The 22,287-nt window shown below is 44.7% G+C and overlaps 1 protein-coding gene across 4 annotated transcripts; it reads right to left on the bottom strand.

The window, feature by feature from the left end:
* Positions 1-4,492: 4,492 nt before the first annotated feature.
* Positions 4,493-21,093, bottom strand: PPP1R7 (protein phosphatase 1 regulatory subunit 7; the record flags this gene model as incomplete). Of its 4 annotated transcripts, none has more annotated exons than XM_082003824.1 (10): positions 4,493-4,814; positions 7,040-7,126; positions 8,070-8,174; positions 9,171-9,287; positions 12,760-12,922; positions 13,823-13,953; positions 14,595-14,660; positions 15,619-15,704; positions 20,000-20,122; positions 21,051-21,093. In XM_082003824.1, the coding sequence occupies 10 exons, from the start codon at positions 21,091-21,093 to the stop codon at positions 4,638-4,640; spliced, it is 1,098 nt and encodes a 365-aa protein (XP_081859950.1). In that variant the 3' UTR covers positions 4,493-4,637. The 4 variants fall into 4 exon arrangements, with proteins under 4 accessions (XP_081859950.1, XP_081859951.1, XP_081859953.1 ...); XM_082003825.1 differs by having other exon boundaries at positions 15,619-15,674; XM_082003827.1 differs by having other exon boundaries at positions 15,619-15,674; positions 20,015-20,122.
* Positions 21,094-22,287: the final 1,194 nt, after the last annotated feature.

Genomic DNA, 22,287 nt, shown 5'->3' with positions numbered 1-22,287 from the left:
ACACAGCATGCCCACAGCCACTGCCTTTTACACTGTGGCTCTAAGTTCGTTGCTAAACAGTGGGGAAAGTGAGTTGGCCTTTCTAGTGACATCAGATTGCTCCTCAGAAAGGATGTGACTCTTCATTGTTACTTCCAAGGCAGATGGTGTAAAAGAAGAAACACCAGACAGCCTCAGTTTCTCAGGTCACCATGTACTCCCAGACAAAAAGCAAAGTGGGCAAAACATCCCTTTGCAGAAGCCATTGACAACCTGCACCAGCAGAGCTCTTCTGATACAAGAGCTTCTTCTGGGCATCAATGGAGCAGGAGGAAGACATCTGCTAGCTTCACCTAAAAGCATTAGAAACCCATTCCTCAAAGCAAGGAAGTCATGGGAACAGGCTGGGCCTCTTGCTGTCACAGTAAGGACTGGTTAGTGTGGAGTCAAAATGTGCTTGGACCATGAAGAGATGTAAAGGTGTCATGAGGAGCCCGAGCTTCTGAATGTTGGCACCACCAAAACATCTCCAGCTGGGCTCCTCAAAAAGGCCAGGTCCCTCCTGGGAAGGTGGCCCTGCAACCACGCTGTGACAATCCACCAGACATCTGGTGAATTGCACGAGGCAACCAGCAAGAGACCCACACAACGAGATGAAGACGTGCCTGGGATTGCAGCAAATGTCCTCCCAGCATGACTGACTTCACGTGCTGGGGGCCTGGAAAATGAGGAATGTGCTTGGGAATTGGGGCAGAGCCATGCTGAGCCAGGCAGAGGTGCAGGTGCCAACCTCCACCCATTTCCCTTCCAGCATCTCAGTCCCCTTCCGCCAACCCCGTCTAAACTTCCACACCTTGGGCCAAATTCTAGCTTCATTTACACCCTTTGCAACTCCTACCAAGTCAAAGGGGTTGCTAGTCAGCACTGAATTTTGCTCAGTTTGGATCCTGTGACCTTTCAAAGCCCCACTCAGACTAGCCGGGAGGGCTGGGGCAACGCATGCCAAGCGCAGAATCTCCCCAAGGAAACACATCCATGTCCTGAAAAGCTCTGGGCTGATCTACCCTGTAAAATCCTCCGTCGCACCCAGAAGTCCTTTTGACATCTGGAGCACATGGGCACACATCTCTGCTGAGCAGCGACTCCAGACCTAGCTCTCCTGCTCCTTGGGGCACAGTATCTGGTCATTGCTCCCAGCGGACAGTCATAAAAACCTCAGCCGATCCCCACAACAGCCCAAGGAACAGGCACCTCTGCGCCCTGCTTTGGAGCCAGGGAGGAAGAGCATGGCGGGGAAGCAGCGGCAAGGCCAGGCACCGGCCAGGAAGCTGGATGAAGGGGGCTGCTGCATCCCACCCCGTTCCTGCGGCTCCCAGCGAGACCCCCAAACCTGCAGCTTTTCTACCGTACCTGCTGTCAGGGCCCCTGCCCACTTGTTCCTCCCACAGTGCCGGATCCGAGCGCCGGCACGCCACAGGGCAAAGGGGTCCTCCTGCCCAACCATCACTCCTCACCTGCTTCTCCTCGGGTGGGGAGGGAGCGGGAAGTGCCACCCCGTTGCTCTAACCCAGCGGTCAACGGCTGCTTCCCGTCTTGGGAAACACCAGGTTCCCTGCGTAAGAGGGATAGAGCTGGGGGGGAGGAGGAGGGGAGAATGGGTTCGCAAGCACCTTCCTTGGAGCAGCCTGGAGAAGGCCCTGCTTTTGTTTGAGCTGGAGGTGGGGACTCAAATGGCCCTGGACAAACAGGGTTCAGCAGAGCTCGGGGCCACGTGCGCAACAAGCCTTGGAGAGGCAGCGAAGGGCAGCAGGTCCACTCCCCACACCCTGGAGGGTCCAGTGCCTGGCCAAGGCACAAGGATTTTGGGATGCCAGGGAAGCTTTAAGCATCATGCTTACCCCACACCTGCAAGAGAAAAGTTTCTGCTGGTTTTTGCAACTTTGGGGAGAGAAGGGGAAAAAACGCACCTCTGTTTTGCCTGTCAAGTGCTGCCAACCAAGAGGCACGGCACCAGCCAGCTGCCCAGGGGACAACGTGGGTGTGCAGCCGCCACGGCCACTAAGCAGCAACATGCTGCTTTTACAGTACCCAGGGTGAGCTCGTGGAGCCATGGAGGGCTTAAAGCAACTCATCCCACCAAAGATATGCACCTGTGGCAGAATGAGGTGAATCACCCCGGTTCAGTGGCATGGCGGGGTGCAGCTCCCCACCACCTCCAGCAGCATCCGCGGCATCACACTCTGCAGCTGAGATGTGCCGGGTTAGCAAAAGCAACACAGCCCATGAAGGGAACCTCCCAAACTTCCCCAGGGCCACACTGTCCTGCTTAATACTACCGGTCTCCTGCTGAAGAAGGGATGCACCTCACTCTTGCAAAGATTCACATCCACGTCAGATCAGAATGAATCAAAGTACCACCTAGAGCAAATTTTGGAACACCCCTGCCATTATTTGTTATACTTCTCTACAGTTTGACAGGGCAGCAGGATGGAACTCAGCTCTCATGGGCGATGGCCCAACAAAACCTTTGAGGCTGATGTGCAGTGACCAGCACATCTCCTGCTAACACCCACACCCCATCGCTATCAGCTCTGGTCCAATCCCTACCAGAGGGAAAGGATCTGCTTCCTTAAAAAACAGCCAGGATTTGCAATTTTGCCAGAGAACTCGCAAACCTACGCATCCCTTGAACAGCTTTCATATTTAAGATACATTTCATTGCTATGTTCCTCTGTAAGCGCTATGGACCACATTGGAAATGTCTCCCAGACACCTCACAGGTTCACTGAACAGAAAGTTCCTAAAGGCTGGCCCGGATGGAAATCTCCCCTGCGCCTGCTGCACACCCACTCGCTCAATTCTTCTCCTGGCCAGCACACACTGAAACGCCCATCCTGGCCCGATGACACAACTGTTAGACAAACACAGCAGCAGATGGCAAATGCTTCCAGGCAGGTTTTCCAGCCACTGGAGGTAGGACGTTCAGTTGCCCAGATCAAACACACGTGCAGAGAACGGCAGCACCGCATCGCCGTATTTAGTGGTAGCAGGGCATGATTGATACTGTTTCCTGAGTGCAAACACCATCTGTAACAAAGTGCCACCAAACCCTTACCTTGCTGACCACCAGCATTAATATATATATTAATATAAGTTGTATTAATTTAGTATTAATAACAAGCAAATGACAATGCTAAGACAACGCCAAATACATCGGCCACAGAACAGTCCCGACTCCTCAATTAGAGAGCTGCAAGAGGCTGTATTTGCAAAAGTGCTTAGGGAGTCCTATCACAGATAAAGCCTGCTCCAGTAGGCACTGACAGCTTGAAGATGACAGGTGTCACTCAGCAGAGATCAAATAACTAACAACAGACAGAAGTACAGCAGTGAAACAAGCAACAGCTTTCCCTACAGCATGGTAAGCTTGCTGTCTTCTCCTACATCGGTACAAAGCCCTTTTGAGCCCCTTGGGCTGTCTCTTGTTCCTCTCCAGATTCAGGCTGCCAAAACTGCAGTGCAAGAGCATGGCACTCCAGGCAGGTGGGCTTTGTCATGAGTTTCTATCAAGGGACCTCAATGGCATTTGTAAGATGAAGGACATGTTTGAAGTCCTACCAAATAAATGGCTCCCTCTAGAGTAGGCCCACGCATTTTCAGGAAAAACCAGAATGTCCACTGAGCCTTTCAGCTTCACTTCAGGCAGCAGAGATGTCCAATATGACCATCGAGGAACTGCAGGCCACATTCAGCACTCCTCTGTTCTGGAAAGGATCTGGAAGCAGCCTCAGCTTCAGCCCAGGAAGGAGCAACACGCCTCAGCATCTGCTGTACTTCGCTCTGACAAATCTGAGGAAATCAGGAGGCAAATGAAGCCACAACCACCCATAAAGAACCTGAGTGTGGACTAGACCCCTCACCTCCTCAAATGGAATCCATAGCCCCTCTTGTCTCACCCCTTTTAGCCCCTTTTCCAGTTCCCACCTCGGTCTACAGCACTACACTTAAATGTGGAAGCCCTGTCACTAGTGGCTCCATGAAGGCCAGTAGATCATGCAGGCATGTACAACCCTGCACTGCTTTCATACCTCAAGCTATTTGTCCTCAATCCCCTCATGACCATATAGCTATGGTTAAAAAAAATAAAAACTGCAACAGAAAGGCTAACTTCTCTCCCCATTTTACAAGCGGATATTTAGCACTGACTCACATCTGATAACCTGGATAAGCATCTTTATCAGGTTCTTCTATGTCCATACTGTCACTTGTCTTTTCACATTTCAGACCACAGTTGAGCCCAGATCTGGAAAAGTGATGTTTGCAAGGATGTTACTAACCTGCAGGTGTGTCACAGCATCAACAAAAGTCAGCAAGTAGCTCCCGTCTGTTGCAAACACTTTCTGCCAAAACCTCCCCCATAAATAACAGACACAAGAACAAGGAAGTCTCTTGTGTTAAGATTTAATAATAATAATAATAACAACAACATTTCAAAAACAATGAGTGCATTGTACACAAGATCTGGTATTCAGTGCCTTTTATTGACGATTTGCTCCGCGAGTGTCAGTGTACTGAAGACCTGGGGAGTGGTAAGTGGATAAAAAACCCAGCTGGGACATTTCTCCAAGGAGGGCAGGAGAGAGAGGGCAGCAGGAGGTTCAGAATCGAACAAACGTGGCATCAATCTGCCGGACAGTTGGGAGGGCCAGCATGATTTTGCGCCGGTACTGGGGATCCTTCTGCAAGGGGTTTCGCTCCAGATACACAGTTTCCAAATTCTTTGCTCCTTTCAGCTCATCCAGGTCACTCCAGCTCTCTACAAGATTATCGTTCATCTGCAGAGCACATATGGGCACACTCACACAAACAGATACTTCCAAGCTAAGATAGGTTAGCAGCAACCTAGCCACACCACGGCTGCTCAGGAGGACTACCGCGCCCAGGGGCAGTAATGTACAGTTCTCATGCACATATAAGACCCTGTCCACGTGATCCTTCTCCCCGTGGAACCTCTGAGCGTGCTTGCCTGTCTCGCAACTCCAGGCCTTGCTAATTATCTCCAGCTTCCCCACACTATCCTGGGTTGCGGTCAAACATCCCGCCCTTCAGACAGCATATCCAGTCCAACTGTTATGCTGGGAAAGACCCAGCAAGACACTGGAACAATCTCTTCATACAGAGTGTCCCTTGGAAATCTTTACGTCAAGATTTTCTTCCACTGCAACATCTACCTTTGCTTTTATGACTTCCCAGGAAACATCAGAAAAGGTCCCAAGCTAATGCAAGAAGTGACATTCTCCTCTCCTCACAAAAACTGCTTCCACACTGCAGAGAAAGCGCCAAGCTCCCTGATTCAGGTTCTCCTCCTGTCAGCCGGGGAGCTGCCTCATTGCTGGCACTACAAAGGAATTGCCATGCAAGGGTATGAATGCTTCAACCGCCTGACAAGGAAGCAAAGAGTGCAAGGTGGCCACGTGCTGTCCAACCTGTCCGACTTCAGCCACCCTTTGCTTTTGGATACAGAGGCAGTCACTACAGCAGTAGCACCTTTAAAAAAGAATTTAAAAATAAATGGATTGCCTCCGGCCCCCCTCAACAACTGTTCTTCCTCACGTTGGGATGTTCAAATCTAGGATTTGAAATTCTGCTTCCTTAAGGTGTTAAAGGGCTTTATTATGTGGCTTCAACTCTACAGTCAGTGAAAAAAATATAAATTAGTAGATGCAACCTTTGTTCACATCGAAGAAAATTCTGCCCCGCTCTCTATCAAAAAGCACATACCATGTTTTTTAAAAAACAATGTTAAAATGGAAAAAACCCAGGCGGGCATTTTCCATGTTCAGCTAACAGATTTTGGCCAATGCTCTGCTTTGACAAAGGACTCTAAAAGCACTAGTGTTTTTGCAAAGGAAGTCCAATGAGGTTAGGATCTTCCTTTTACTTTCTGTAAAACAAGTGGAAACAGCTGTGCAATGCCTCCTTCTATAAGCAGAGCAACAGCAAAGAGGAAGACTGGAGGAAATCGCAAATGATCACAACAGGTTCCATGCCAGCCACACTGCACTTCTCATTTTTACCACACAAAAGATGTCATGTTAAACAGGCTTCTCAGCTCTGTTATTTAAAGAGTTCCTTACGGAATAGGCACAGCCAGATAACACCACTAGCCGTCTGCTAAGCCACACTGCAAAATGAGGAAAATGGTCCAAGTAGCCTCAACTCCAGGCTCTGGCTTGGTTTCACTTGCAGCTGCTTTCCATTCTTTTTATCTCAGCCTCTGCCCAAGAGTTTAAATAACTGAACTCCAAGTCACAGACATTAAGCAGCACAACTCTTATTCTCAGCCTTGACATGCAGAAACTCTACAAGAGCTAAAGCATGTGCCAACTCATGAACATCTGCTGCTTTTTTTTTGCCCGAAACATGAGATTTATACACAGCTCCCAAATATGGCAGGGTACTGATGTTTCAGGAGGGGGTGTCTCCGCATATTTCCTGATCAGACTTGCGAATGACAAAAGGGCTTAGCTATTTATGATGCCAGAAAGAAACAGAAGCAACCCTAAACAGTTATCTACCTCATAGGAATGGAAGTAAACCAGAAGATGGTTTCATTTTCTTCATATTTATAATGACATGGACATATCAACTCTGCTCTAAACAGGTACTGTGCTCCAGTGCAGTGCTGAGATGATATCAGCTTCCCCAATTACACTGTCATGCTCACTTAAAGGAAGATGAGATCTGCAAAAATAGGGCACAGAAGGGCTGTTTCATAACCATCACAAGAGTGAAGGCAGGGCCTATTTCTGGGGGAGAGACAGGCTCATTACCACTAAGCAAAGCCCTGCAAAAATTTTTTTAAGCTCAACTCTTTCCTTAGGGGAAACCATTGTACTCTATCCATGCGGACTGTCAAGATCTTAAAGTTGGTCACCAGACCACAAGTTTACTCCAAGACATACGTGTACAGCACCCTCCCACAGCTCCCCAGCAGAAGGATTTCTTTCATCATTGTACACACAAATCAGGAGCAAATCAGGCTCCAGCCTGCGCTTACCCAAAATTCCTGCATGTCTGTTAGGTGACTGATATTTTCAATCTTCTTGATTCTGTTGGATGCAATGTCCAGCATTGTGAGTTTGTTCTAGACAAGCAAACACAAAAACATTAGACCAGATTTTATCTTCTCTGTCCCACCTTTTTCAGGCCCAGAGTCAGAAACTGTCAGAAGCAATGACACATTATTGCCAGATGCTTACATGCAGCACAAGAACTCTCACTGCCTAAATATAGCAAGGAAGACTGTTTTTAATTAAGCTGGGTTACTGACCTCCCGGAAGCCATGTGACAAAAAGGAAAGCAATTACTGGCCGGATGGCAACTGCTATCCAAGGGCTCCTAAAAAGTGAGCTTTCCTCATAGTACATTAAGAAAAGGAATCCATTAAAAATCAGATCATAAGTGTCCTCTCGAGCAGCAGAGTTGAACAAACTTTTTACAGAAAGAAACTCAATGGTTTTAGAAAAAGTTTTTTTTTCTGCCTTGCACACAGCCAACCAAGTTCCAGATTCTCTCTTTCCTCTGACAATGCTGTCTACTGTTGGGCAAGAATGAAAATGCTACAGGCTTCTGTGAAATCAATCCTATCCAGAAATCTAGAAACATATACTGACAGGAAGGCAAGTCACATGCCACGGCTTGTCTTTCTACTCCCAGCTCCTGTTGTTGTCCTACAGAAAAGAACTCATGGTTATCTACAAACTGCTGTCTGAAAGGTTGCAGCAGAGACAGCCAGCTGTGGCCACCAGTCTTTCCATTGCTGAAGACTGGCCAGGGTGCTGCAGTAACCACATCTTGTGCTTCCCCCCCACCAGGTGATAAAACCAATTCTATTCCAGAAGATCTGGAGGAGCTTCACCCATGCAAGATACTTTAACATAACAAATACTTGCATCACATTCAAGAGACACGGGACCCCACATGTAACTGGGGAAGCTGAGGAACAAAAACTTCCAAAAAAGCACAGCGACTAACAGGAACAGCTTAGGGCAACAATTCTGTCACACAGATAGCAAGAGCCTGCTCACATTGTTCTCCAGTCCCTCGATGACTTCGATGCCATTGTGGCTGAGGTACAACTCACGCAAATTCACCAAGCTCTGCAGCCCCTCAATCTTGGTCAGGCGGTTGTTCTGAAAGTGTAACAGCAGTTTAAGTCCACTCTAAACAAACCAAAACCCAAGTGAGTCTTTGGAGAAAAAGAATTTCTTTGAAGAATGGATGGGAAAGGGAAACAGTCTGCTTGGGTCCACACTGATCTCCATGAGCTCAGCCCGTTTTATCTCTGTACCACCGACGCACAAGGAAGTTCCATGGGAGACAAAGTCTCTAAGTTTAGAAGAATAAGACTCTGACCTTCCCATCAAAAGTTGTAGCCTGAAAGATTTTCACTTGGTGTCTTTAGAAACAGCAGGCCTACGCATTGATAGCATTCATTTTTTAGGTCTTATAAATGGAATGGTCAGAAGGGAAGTTATAACACTTCAATCCCAATACCCTTTGCTGTACATAATTCTTTACATCCTATAGAGTAACAATGCATACAGGTGCTACAACATGTAGCGAGTAAGCCTTTCTTACCGACAGCTCTAAGAGATATTAGAACGCACTAGCATTGTCATATGGATGAGAAGGAGACTCAATGAATAATAATATTAGTTGAGTATCTTTTATTCCACCTTTTAAAAAGGAAGAAACTTTCCTTAAGCTCATTAAGGACAGATTTCATTCAGTACAGGCTTGTTCACATTTCCTCCCTCTTCAGGAAGGCGGTAGTAACACTGAGCCAACTGCCATTATAACGACTTCCCCGGCATAGCTCATTTGATGTTAATGTAATGTATTAGAAAACAGTATTTCAGGGATGAAATGGGGGATAACATTAATTTCCTGTTCGTTCTTCCATAGAATGATAAAACAAATGTTTGATTTTTATCAGTGTCTGCCAATCTCGTTTAGTATGAAAGGATGAGAAAAGACAGCACATAGAATGTCACACTTTCTTCCAGTACAGGAGTTTGATTCAAACACTGAAGACCTGCTGATTGAGAAGAGCTTATCATATATCACAACGTGGTTCATGTAACCAATGCTGTTCAAAACATAACAGTACAAAGTAGAATCAATACCTGTATACTGAGCACAGTCAAGTTCGTCAGTGCATCCAAGTTCTGGAGCTTGGTGATTTTATTCTTTCCAAGAAACAGACTGTCAAGATTAGCCAAGGTGTCGATGTTTTCAATTGCCTGCAAAATGACCGAAGGAGACAGTGTTATTGCTGTGATGCAAAACTCTAACCTGTAGACGTGGCTGGCATTTTATAGCCTTGACCCATGTAGCTGCACTCCTGAGAAACACAAGCCTGCCAATTCCAGAACACAAACTGCGCACAAGTCAGGGCCTCCCTTGTGATGCAAGGGCAGAGTAAGTGCAGGACTTTGTGCAGTGACAGCGAACCTCAGCCCATGTGACAGCTGGCTTGTGGCACGCCGCTGATTTTCAGCAAGGGTCACGTTGCTTTGTCTTGGCTGTTGCCTCCACTGTCCAGGCCAAAAAACAGAGAATGAAAAGGCTCAGGGAGCACCGAGTGCGACATTCCCTGGGCCATGAGATGTATTCAGAGCAGGAGATACTCAGTTTTAAAGTAAGAAAAATCTGTCACTAGTGAACGGAAAGAGAAACTGGGAGAAGAAAATACAATTTGCAAATTTAGTCCTGACCATCAGTGACTGCATAACACAGTCAGAGGCGGGCTGTTTAGATTCTCTGCACAACAGTTTCTCTGTCGTAAGCAAGGTTAACTATCTCATGGGTGTATGTCTTAATATATTTAACTACTGGCTATATATTCATCCTATTGGCAGAACATACACTTATCAATTTAAGTGATGTACATGTTTTAAATACGCATGCTACTGGCACAACATACACATTATACCAGTTTACGTCCTGAGCTCAGCCTTCAGTGGGAGAAAATAAGGATCTCTGTGAGGCATCAAGAACCATATTGTTTATTTACAAAGGAAGAGGCACCAGAAAGCATGAACAGAAGAGAGAATAATGGGCAAGAAAAAGGGAAAAGGGTGGACTTGCAAAAGGTTGCTGTAAACGGAAGGAAAGAAAACACAATGGCTTTTCACAGGGGGAAAGCCTTTTGATTCAAAAAGAAAAAAAGGTGCTGTTAAAACAGACAAGAATTTTAAAAACAGACTTCAGCTCACAGAAAAACAGTAATATGGATATAGATACACACACAGCTGTGCATCTTGTGCTCACGTATCTTGTGACAACTCAGCTTTTCCACATCCTTTTTGCCTGGAAGAGTTTCAGTGACCAAGAGTGCTGGCAAGACAAGCCACTGAGTCCTAGCACCACTTAGGACACATACCCTGTGCTTATGTGTGCGTGCATTTATGTGTGTGTATAAAGGAAGGAAGACAAAGATGGACACACACTATGAATTTATAGATACATTCTGGAAAGGAAAGAAGCTTTTCAAGCTCTACTCCACAATTGCCAACAGATTCAACATAAGGTGTATGTCAGCTCAGATTTGGATTCACCCTCCTTCTAGCCTATCAACTTACCCCCTGTTTCGACCTTGCAAGAAAATGATAGATTTGTTGCTCATTGGCAGCTCCCCAGCCCTGAGGAGGATACTGAAAAGAAATAGTCAGGGAAAAAATAGCTACTTAAAGCTATAAAAAAGTCACACTTAAGCCAGAGTATGAAACAGATGGACGTGAGGGGAAAAAAACCTAAGGACCAAATAAAGAAATGCTTGCCTTACAGTTGCTCAGTCCAACTTTGGAAAAAAAGCATGAAATGCATCAGCTCAAACATAAACTCTGCTTCCGCACACCATTCATACAAAAGGAACAGAATTGCAAGTGCTTACTAAGTCAGGATGGACTCCAGGGTAAGTGCACGCCGAAAGGTTAGAGTGTGCAGCAAAATGACTAAGACAGCATTACTGCAGAAGCTTTAAATGCACAGGGGAGAAGTTTGTTAGGCACATCAGAGACAACAACGCTGCCTTAACAGACAGTCCATAGGCTTTTACCCTAAAGAGTTAAGGACATGACCACCTGTAAAAGCACATAACCAGGCCACCTCACCAACAGAAAACTGTTAATAGAGGTGCCCCCAAATAACATGAGATATATTTCTTAATGCCTAGCCTAGGCACAGGTTACTTATTCCAGTAAAGCAATTAGAAGCATAGAAAAGTGCTGTTTGAAGAAGCCAGCATAGAATTAACAGACAAACAGAAAAAACACCACTAAAAATAAAGTAATTTAAGAAGCTTGTGTTACCCATACAGTGATAAATTTGGTTTTTTTGGTTGTTTTGCTTCGTTAATATGCTCAGGCTCAACACTGAGAAAAATAAATACACATAAATCTAATCTAATTGTTTAAAAGATATTCTTTGGCTTGACAACATTGGTGACAATGTACCACCCAAGTATCTATTCAGAAATCCAGCTGGATTTTTCTTTTTTTTTGGCAGAAGGTAACGATGCTTACATATGGAATACAGTACACTCTTGAAATGTAAGGATCAGTGCGCTCAGCCTGTTATGTTTCCGAATAAAGGAAAGTGCATCTCTAACTCATGTTCCCCCAAACTATGCAAACCCTATGATTCCTCATCACCCATCTGATCTGGCTGATACTCTCACACTCTAGATTTATTCCCCTAAGTAATTTCATTTGCAAAGCAGAAATTCCTTCAGATGGAAAAGAAGTCAGTCCAGTTTAGATTTAGGAGCAAAAGAAAATTTTTCCAGTTCATAAAAGCAACAAACATTTCTGCCTTAAAAGGCTGTTTATAATAGCTGAAGTTTCCTTCCTTTCTAGAAAAGAGAAGTGTGCTTCCACAAGGCTTGAAATACAGAGGACAAATAGTTGTTTTCCTACTTTGCTTTTTTTTTTTTCCAGAGATTGTAAATGGGGAGTGCCAACTCAGACCATTTTCAGATTGAAATGCACTCGTTACAAGTATTTTCTAAGGCATTTATAATTGAAAAAGCTTCTAATAGTTTACTTTGCATGTTGCAAGTCTTTTGTGTCATGTGTTTCACCAGTTCTCTTACAAATTGGGCAAAATGCAGAAAAGCATACCTTAAGGACGGGAGAGACTACTCAGAACTGCTTCCCTTTAAGATGCATGGATTTTAAATCACCTAAATTGAAAAGGTCACAAACTGCACAATTAAAAAAAGTAATCAGCAGTACAGTATCAGGGTTTTGAGGCATTTCAGAGCAAAGCCTCAAGAAAATCTTTTTCCTGAGTGAGACTGACGTAGCAGGTTATCACTCAACACATACAAATCAAACCAGAATTAAATTTGCTTTCAATAAGTTTTATCACCACAGTGCCAGCCTCTAGAAAGGTAAGAGAAAACAAAAACTGCTAGTTTTGATAGGCTTGGCTCTCTAGCAGGAGGAAACCATCATCTGCATAAGGCAACACACAGGGAATGGATGAGTTCACTGAAAGAGAGAAATTCATAAATAGCAATTTAGTAGCCAGGCACTACATGCATACTTAAAGGATCCAGCATGCACAGCAATAAGCAATTACACATTAAATGACTGGAACAATAAAAACAAAATTGCAAGTAAAAGCCAATGAAGTGCACTTTCAGAAAAGACTGATCTCAAGCCAAAGAGCTCAAAATTTTCCAGCTAACATCTTGGAGAGCAAGCCTACCCGAATTCGATTGGATCCCAACTCTAACATCTGTAGCATCTGCAAGTTGCTCAAATTCTCAATTTTGCTGATTTTGTTGTTGACAAGGAAGAGTTTTTTGAGTTGTGTAAGCCGATCTAGTCCTTCAATGTGTCGCAGAACATTAAAGGAGATGTCCAGGATCCTGAGGCAAAACAAAACAAAGGTCTCTTCAGTCCATAAGGCATGGATGATTCTGGAAGAGGCACTTGCAAATTGTTGGGGAACCTCACTATCTGCAGAAATCAAGCACTTCGCTAGGCCTGGAAGTTAAGAGTTGTAAGTGTTATTTCCTTTTATCAGGAATGACAACAAACTTAATTTCCAAAATACTTCTATAGCGTGTCAGGGAAAAATAGAGGAAAAAAAAAAAATTAAATCTGTCACATGCACCAGATAGTCATCAGTTTTCCCAGCCATGGAGCTCCCACTGTGGAAGGAAGCCAATCTTCAGTACTGCATATTCCCTGGGAAAGATGCGTGCCTGCAAGATCTGCCTCTGAAAGGACAATGTCAAGGCCTCCCGTAAGCATAAAACAGTTATGACTGCGGGAAGTAGGCCAGTCCTCCTTGCCCCAGTGTGAAGAGTTTTGTAATGTATATCCAGAGTGATCACAGACAAGTACCTGAAACGGGGAAAAGCGCTACTCTTTCCCTAACACCCCCCCAAAAAAGTCATGATCTCACCTGAAATCTCTTGTCATTTTCCGCAGGAATAAAAACCTGTTATGCAGAGCTCAGGCTGCCAAGAGCAAGGGGTGCCCGAGTGCTTCTGCACATACACAAAAGCTGCAGCCACCTATCATTCTCACTGCCTTAAACAGCACACATTTCATTTCCAGCTGACTGACCCTGGTGAGCTTCAAGATAATTAGTTTACGGCACAGGTTAAGTATCAATGGAGAACAAACATGATCCTTCACAGAGCATCCAAATGAATCATGAGAAAGGCCTGGGCGATAAATACTGGAATAAGTACAGCATGAGTAACTCAGTGAGCAGCAAACCACCCTCAACCTAATCCTGGTGATTCCCTTGGACTCACTCAAGTTCCACCAGGGACTCCAAGTTCTCAATCTTCCGAATTTGATTGTCATAGAGATCCAGTTCCCGCAAGGTCTGTAATTGCTCCAGGTTCTCAATGCGCTTAATCAAATTCTGACGGAGACATAGAGTCTAATAGTTGGGGAAAAGTTTAAAAACAAACAGGAAAATGGATATGAATGACAGCATGTAATGCCTTTTGGCATACAGACAGTAAGTTTTTGGGGTTCCCCCCGCCCCGGGTTTTGTTGCTGGAAGGGTGCGTTGGTGTTTTTTTCATAGAATCTTTTCATGTTTTATTCCAACTCTACAGAAGAAAATCTTCTTACCACAAAGATGGTGGGATACTAGAACAGCAGCCCAAAGAGGCTACGTAACCTCCATCCTTGGAAATAGTCAAGAGCTTGACTGCAGAAGGCCTTAAGCAACATGCTCTAACTGGACCTACTTCAAGCAGGGGTTTACTAAAGACCTCCAGAGGTCCCTTCCAATCTACATGATTCTATTTTAAGCCTGCTGCGCAAGTGCAGAATGTGTCTCTTGGGATGAGTCCTGATGTGCTGTCTCTCATCTGCTTCCAAAACCAACTTGCAAAACCCCAGGATTGTCATTACTACTTGACAAATGGGTAAACACTATCTCCTTCAGCTAAACGTGAAGTGAACTCATCAGGATCTCAGCCAAAAAGAGACTCCTGTATCTGTCCTTTTATAGGTTTGACATGCAAAAATCTCCAGCTCCAAGAGGCATTCTTTATTCATTAGGACTGTTACCTTCACTTTCTTGAGCACCTCAAATCCTTCAATCTTCCCAATTCGGAAATGATTCAAGTCAACATCCTGAAAGAGAAATGGGGGGATTCAGCACTTGTTTCAAAACACTCTTCAAAGACCAACCTGGTACTTTGTTATAAGGAAAATGATGGTCTTACAAAATGTGGAGCTCATTAAAACTTCCCTTCAAAGAGCCTGTGAAAATTTGGTTTGGCACATGATTTTACCACCACAAGCTTGTCAACTGCAAACACAGGATATGCCAAAACGGCAACAACCCTTTCCTGAGTCTAAGCACTGTTTTGGCAAAATTAGAAATCTTTTGCATTAAATTCTGAATTTACTGGAGACAGGCAAATTCTCCTGTCTACCATGAATAAAGCATTGCATAAAATTCTCTTACCCACTTTGCTAGGGCTTAACTGGAACACACCTTGCTATTTCCAGTTCCAGGCCTCAGATGAACAGGAACCACAGATAGTTCAAATAATCTTGTGGTTCTGTGACCATCAACTCTGCACTGGCAATCAGCTGATGCACTTCACATCTGTGCTGTCCAGCCCCAGATGTTCCAGTTCTGCAGGTCAGTCAAAGAGAAATAGAGCACTTCACCACCCAAGCTCAAAAACTCTCCAACTAACAGGCTCCTGAGGCTTCCAATGCCAAGGTACAAGGCCAGTTAAGTAGTTGTGCCTCCTACAAGTCATGGGTCTGACAGCAGCAATCACTTCATTAAAGATATCTCACAAAAGCTCGTAGCCCTTCAATAATGCTTGCAGCATAGCCCCACTTTCAGTGCCTCCATGCTTAATTTAAAACTCTAAATTACTAACAGAACATTTCAGCTACTCATTGAGAATAAAACACCTCTCCTAGTCTAAAGGCTCTGAATCAGTTCTAGGGAAGATCATGATAGCCAGCACCCTCAGAAGAATTACATCTTTTAACCAAGTTTCAATACTTGCCTTTGTCTACCTTTTCTTCCCGCTGTATAAAGCCCACAAGGACAAAAATCTGCCTTTACCTCAGCTTCTGGGTCCAGGCTAATCGTCTCCATGTCCACTGGTGTCTCTGCTTCTCCTGCAGGAGAAGCAAATACATTATAAACTTCTGCTACCTGATAGCTAAAGGCAAGATAACAGTGGCTAACATTTGGAAAGACAAAGGGACCAAATGCTCCTCAGAAGAAGAAACACATGAGATGCACAGTTCATTAAAATCACGCAGATTTTAATGCAGATCACAGCTGCATTAAAAATACGCTTCATCTATTTGGCTTTCATTGTCACAGCTAGTCATGAAAAAAAAACCTTTCTTAACAGTAGAATTTCATGTCTATATGCAAACGACAGAAAGAACAGCACCTTCCTCAGCCTGCCTGTGTGGCTGCTGAATAATGCTGGCTTAAGACTGATCTGGGCAGGATTGCTTTTCTTCACACTTGGGGTCATCATTCCTCTAAAGGATGCACCATTCAAAGTGTCTATGCTCCTCTGACAACCTAATACAACATTGCCAAGGAAGAATCTAAACTCTCTGCTGAGATGCTTGATCATTCCTGCCACTGTCAGTAATCCCACCCTTCAGCTTTTCCTTCATAAATACCGTCAGTTTTTGTGAACGCTGTGCACACTTCTGCATGGATCTCCCTTCTTTTGTTTGACTGAACTCACTAGTATGCCAGAAAACATTGTTTATCACACTGCACACATTCTCTTGGGAAATGCCTTTATAGCTCTGGAAGACAGCCCAACATTTGCTGTGCTTCTATCACAGCACAAGAGGGAGCAAAGTTTACTGGATAAATTCATGCTGAATAATTCATGCCCAACTCCCATTTATTGAAGATGGTGTGCTAGCTGCATCAATTTCCAAAGAAAGTCTAATGCAACTTTGCAAAATAGACATACAACACGCAACCCCTTTCTACTTCACACATGTGGGTTCTGTGTGTACTACCAAAAAAACAAGGAACTTTAATTACAGTCAAATCCCAAAGGCTCTGCATTAACTCCTGCATGTCATTGTTTAGCATTTAGACACTGCATTACTGTATGCAAGCTCATTCCATTAACCCAGAAGTAATGACAATTTTTATAGCCCAGCATGGTTACAACATCCTTTTAAATGCCAAATGTCCCCTATACTTAATGAGTATTTTTCCTACTGATGCTCAGCATTGTTAGTAGTGTTGTAAGGATGAGCAGTACAAGCATTACCATTTTTAATACAGCCATCAAACTCTGATGTTTTGATAGCTCCACACACCATCATTTACCTTGCAGTATTTGGGCTACTGCTCTTGCCTGGACATTCAAACAGCAAAGAGCACTACCTGAACTGACTCACAGAAGTTAAGACTGAAAAGCAAACCTCTGCCTCTCATCTTTTAACATTCTTTAAAGCATAAATTAGCAGGGAGCATAAATTATATTTTGGTGATGTGAAATGAGCTGGTAGGTTTGGTGACATTGAATGGTGGTATAGAAATGCCACCAAAACTGACATGCATACATATGCTTGTCAGCATTTTAGCAGTGGGCAACACTTATTTTTCTTCCAGATCAGGAGCTATGCACTTCAGCAGGGGAGTGGGATACCCTATCCTGCTGCTACCAAGGCTGCATCTCTTTGACCTACTTCTTGGCTGCAAGGGGCTGCCAGCACAAAGTGCTCCAAACAGGCACCCTAGCTGAATTTACAGCTAATAGGAACATAGGCCAAGTTTGGAACAACAGTTATTTGAGAGATCACATAAAAAAACCAAACAATTCCCCTTGTATTAAGTTGTACTAGCAGTAAGTTAGTGCTCATGGTGAAGAAACATCTGCTTTTGAGACTTTAAAGTTGTGCAACAGCAAAGCCATTCATGCACTCGGTAAAAAAAATTCTTCAACCAAAATAAAATTCAAGTTAAAACAAAAATAATGCTTCAACTTTGTTAGGCTGCCAGGCGTTTCATCACAGCACCCATTACAGACCATTTATACATAGTTGGTTTTGGCAACATGTTAAATACTCTGTTCTGGGATCTTTCAAAGGGTAGCTCAGAGTGAAGGAACTTCATCAACACAAGAACATCTCCTCCTCGTATTTTTGCCACGTGGCTTTGAGTGACCAGTCCTGGTAGAGCCAGTGCGGTGAAAAAAGCACACAAGTCTGAAGGCGCAAAACCAAATCAAACAGGATACACGTACCGAATCCACTGAAATAAAAGCAATTTAAAACTGAGCACAGAGGCACTAGCATTTATATAACACGGTTAATTCTCATAAAGTTTATGTACCATGTATAAAACACTCTCCATACATCAGCCCAAGTGAGATAGGTATACTGATAACACTGATAAATCAGTATTGGTATGAGAATATTAAAGTACATTTTCTCTCAAACAAGAGAAAGAAAAATGGTTCTAGCAAATTTACAGTCCTATCAATTGTCAACCAACGTTTTATTTATGAACCAGATGGACATATAACACCTTAAACCAACCCTTCTACAATCACTTTACAAACAGAACTGCCATTTCACTTGCATGCAGTAAGCATAAAACCAGTGCTTTAGTCCACAATTTTTAATGCAGCAAGTTTCTCAAGGGGAAAAAACACTGCTCTGACAGTGAAATTACTTAAGCACATTTTTGTGTAACCCATGTCTGCGAGCTACACAGCTCTGCAGATGTAGGAAAAAAATATGACATTCAGGAAACCCAAATTCCGCAGTACGGAACAGTAGTTACTGAGTTATGTAAGTTCACATTACCACAAGCATTTAAAGCAAGTAACAGCCTAACTACACTTTTTAATTGCATATGCATGAAAAACATTATAAATAGCTAAGTTATAAACTTTCTAAACAGAGATGCTATTCCTCAGAGAAGTAGCTAAATGATAAATTTGAAATTTCAGCTGCTTGAGCTCTTTCTATTTATGATCTTCTGTGAAAAAAATGTGGAAAACTCTTAATTTTCCTTTCAGTTGAGAAGCTCAAAAGCTAGCTGCAGAAACTAACTCAAATGTTCCAAAACTATTCCTCTGCTTGGTTTCTGCCCTAGAACTTTTCTGAATCCTAACAGTTCGGAAGAAGAAAAAATAACAATGCAGTCATTACTGTATCCAATGTAATTCAGCCACCAAATCGGAATGTGTTTTTCTTGCTTTCATTGGAATGAAAGTACATCACTTGAAGAATTTTCTCTAATATTATAATTCCGAGGGGAAAACCATACAAAAATACACCCCCAAATGCACAGATAAATTATGTCAGCTGAACACTCAATGTTACGTGCAAAGGAAAACTGCAACTGACTGATCAGCATGGTTGTATCGATCACATGGTGCTTGGGATGTACAATTTGCCAGGTGTGCTCTTAAATTTTTACAGACATCATCACAGCATTTTTTAATTAATATATAGAGGGTTTTTTTACCATCAACAATGAATTATACCTAGAGTTCATTTATAGTTAGGAGATGAGATTTAAAATTCTCACAATAATTTATTACTTTGGAAAATACTTTTGCAAATTCTAATGGGCAAGGTTAAGATTAAGAGGGGTCTGCAGCAGATGCACAGCGAAAAAGGATTAAAATTTGCTGCAGAAAATTTGCTGTATTATTTTACTTCCATTTCCAGACCAATGATAATCACATGAACATCTCTATCAAAAGGATACTGTTACACCTGATTGTTACACCAAAAGCCCAGATCACATCGCCAGGGTCTTCAGAAATGGATCTGCTCTGACAAATTCTATGCAAGCTACTGAAAAGCAAACCCTTCCATCCAACACACACAGGCTTAAAAAAGTCTGTCAACTTTTCTACCCAATGCTTTAATGCCAACAGTAAAAACAGTAGCAAAAGTTTAAAGTCAAGAGGATTCAAACATAGTTTTGATGTACCTTAGAATTTTTAAATTAAAAAAAAAAAAGAAAATGGACAGATTGCTTCAGTCTACCTAGAAATAATAGTTTTTGCCTTCCAAAGGAATCTGGTGACTCTTTACATAAAAAAGCAGAATTATGAAAAGCTTTTTCTGTTTATTTCTAATGAATGTTTCCAACATCTTTCTACATAAAGTTACTATGTTTCCACAAAAAAAGTATGAATAAAAGTGTTTTGCATTTTGATATTAAAGATTTCAAAGAGAAACGGGGATAGGCAAATAAATAAGAGGAAAATCCAAAGGTCTAATATCAGTGGTTTCAAGAAAAGAAGGCAGCTTTATTTTAGCAACGGTGACACTGTCATTTATTTATTTTTAAAGAAGATTGCTCGAGGGCAAATTCACATTGTTACCCAACATTGATACAACCATCACGTAGCCACAAGAAACACAAAAGACCAATAAATGTACACTGCTGTACACACTTCCTAATACGATCATTTAGGTGGGCAAGGTACCTGTGGAGTTCTCACCATTCTGCTCATCTCTCAGGCTCTGCTGACTGAGGTCTGTTACTAAGCGAACTGCTTGCTTCTTCCCTTCTTCGTCTCCCGACTCCTCCGATTCAATCCGCTTATCAACTGCGTAAGATACATAATAGCAGAATTAGACTATTTTCAGCAGTGGCGCAGGGGGAAGAAGTAGTAAGTAGATATAATAACCAGGATTCACATATACCACTATGCAGTTAGTAGAAATCCTAAGTTAACTAAATGAAAGGTTTAGTCTTAAATAAAAGGCCTCTTACCCCTTGTTTCTACTTTGATTTTGGATGCACTTTTTCCTCCCATCACATCTTCCTAAAACCAACAATCTGGGAAGAAGACTGGAGGAAAAAGGAAATTTCTTAGATCAATGAAGTGCAATTCCAAAGATTACGGAGATGGAATTAGAACTGTTACATTTTAAAAGCTTTTAGAAAAAATCAGTATCATGTACAATAGTACCAATGACACGAAGAAGTTAAAAGGCACAAAAGCATTTAAAAAATCCCTGCAGATAAAACCAACCGTCTCCCCAGCACAACCTGGGAGATCCCTTCACCGTTTCCCCAGCCACAACTCTAGTGGCCACCCTGGCCCCGGGGACCTGAAGCTCCTCGCTCCTCCTCAGTCCCCCCTCAGTATTTGCTCTCGTTTCACGGGTCGACTGAAGAAAAGCAACGCCATGACAAGGAATTTCTTTCTTATTATCTTTATTTTTTCCGTCATGGTCACCTCCACAAAACTACTTCTTCCACCTCTCGCGCGTGGAGCCACCAGGGAGGGAGAAGGCATCACGCCATGCCCCAGGTAACACACGCCCTAGCCCGAGCGGCCAGCCAGGGCGCCGTCCCCCCTGGGGCAGTCGCCCTCGGGGTGGACACTCGTGGGCTGCCCAGCCTCGGAGGGCCCACAAGCCCCACCGCAGGCAGCTGGCAGCCGCCCTGCCAAGCGGCGGTGCCCAAGCGGCTGGCCGTCCCGACCCCTTCAGCAGCCACAACCGTGCCGGCCCCCAGCGGGCTCTCACCCTCCATCATCTCCTGCAGTCCCTCGCCGCTCTCCGCCGCCATATTGCTTCTCCTCCCACCTCCCCCTTCCGGAAACCTTCTCAACCATCATCACAGCCAATCAGAGCCCACCACTGGCGCGGCGCCGCAGCCAATCGCTTCTGCAGGTGGTGCATACAGGAGGCGGGGCAGCGCCCCGGCCGCCGGCCACCTGCGCGCATGTGTGCCGGCGTGGCCCTGCGTCCTTCTGGGAGTTGTAGTTCCCTGCAGGCGGGGCGGGAAGCCGTGGTAGCGCCGGGCGCTGTTGCAGCAGTTGGAGACCTGCTTCCTCCCCACTAGCGCCTCGAGCCTGAGGTGTTAACGAGCTGCTTCTGGCCTCGTCGTTCCACCTACAAATTCGGAGGATGGCTGTCAGCCTGCGGGGTGGGTCTGCCACCCACAGGCTTCCACCCCCGGAGCGGGAAGCCCAGGGCAGGTCGGCCGGGGCTGTCTGGGGTCAGCGACTCGAAGCAGGACAGCGGTGGTGGGGGAAAGGAGAAACCGGAGGGAGCCGCAGATTGCCTGACGCAGATCAGTTTTGCCTCTTCCCGCGCCGGCGCCCCATTGGCTTCCCTCCGTGCCGCTCTCCCACTTGATTCGCTTATCGGGCGACGCTGGTGCCGAGTCCCGCCCCGTACTTCCTCGCGCCCGCCGGCTCTGCGGTGAGCGCCCTGAGGAGCGGGGGCCGGGGCCGGGGCCGGGGCCGGACCGTCCTGGTGGGGCCGAACCGTCCTGGTGGGGCCGAGCCGGGCCCGGTCCTCACTGCAGGCGGGCTAGGGCTGTAGCCCCCGGGAGGGTGAGCGGTGCGGGTGGCACCCTGGGTGGGTGGGACGGCGGGAGGGAGGGAGGCAGGGAAGGAAGGAAGTTGTGCCCCACTTGCTGACTTGAAACTGGAATTACTTCCCAAATTACCAAAGTTTTTGCTTTTAAAACGAGCAGGAATGGAGAGAGAGAATGCCAGCTGGTGCTTGGTAGCTCCTGCAGAAGTATGGTGAAGGTGTCCTGTCGATCACAGGTATCCTATACCACTCTGGCAGGATAACGGTCAGTACTGTCACCTTTGTGTTAACGACACAGACCAAACGTTGATCGGAACATGCAAGAATGAGGAGCTGTCTCGCCATAACTTATAGGGCTGTGCTTTGGGTTAGAAGACATCGTTACCTGCCAGCATCCAGAGTATTAGTGCATGACTGCAAAGCTGACTGAATTTCTTAC

This window comes from Phaethon aethereus (genome assembly GCF_964289735.1).
Source record: "Phaethon aethereus genome assembly, chromosome: 9".
Lineage (NCBI taxonomy): Eukaryota > Metazoa > Chordata > Aves > Phaethontiformes > Phaethontidae > Phaethon > Phaethon aethereus.
The sequence above is the reverse complement of the archived record's forward strand: the minus strand, read 5'-3'. Positions and strand labels throughout refer to the sequence as shown.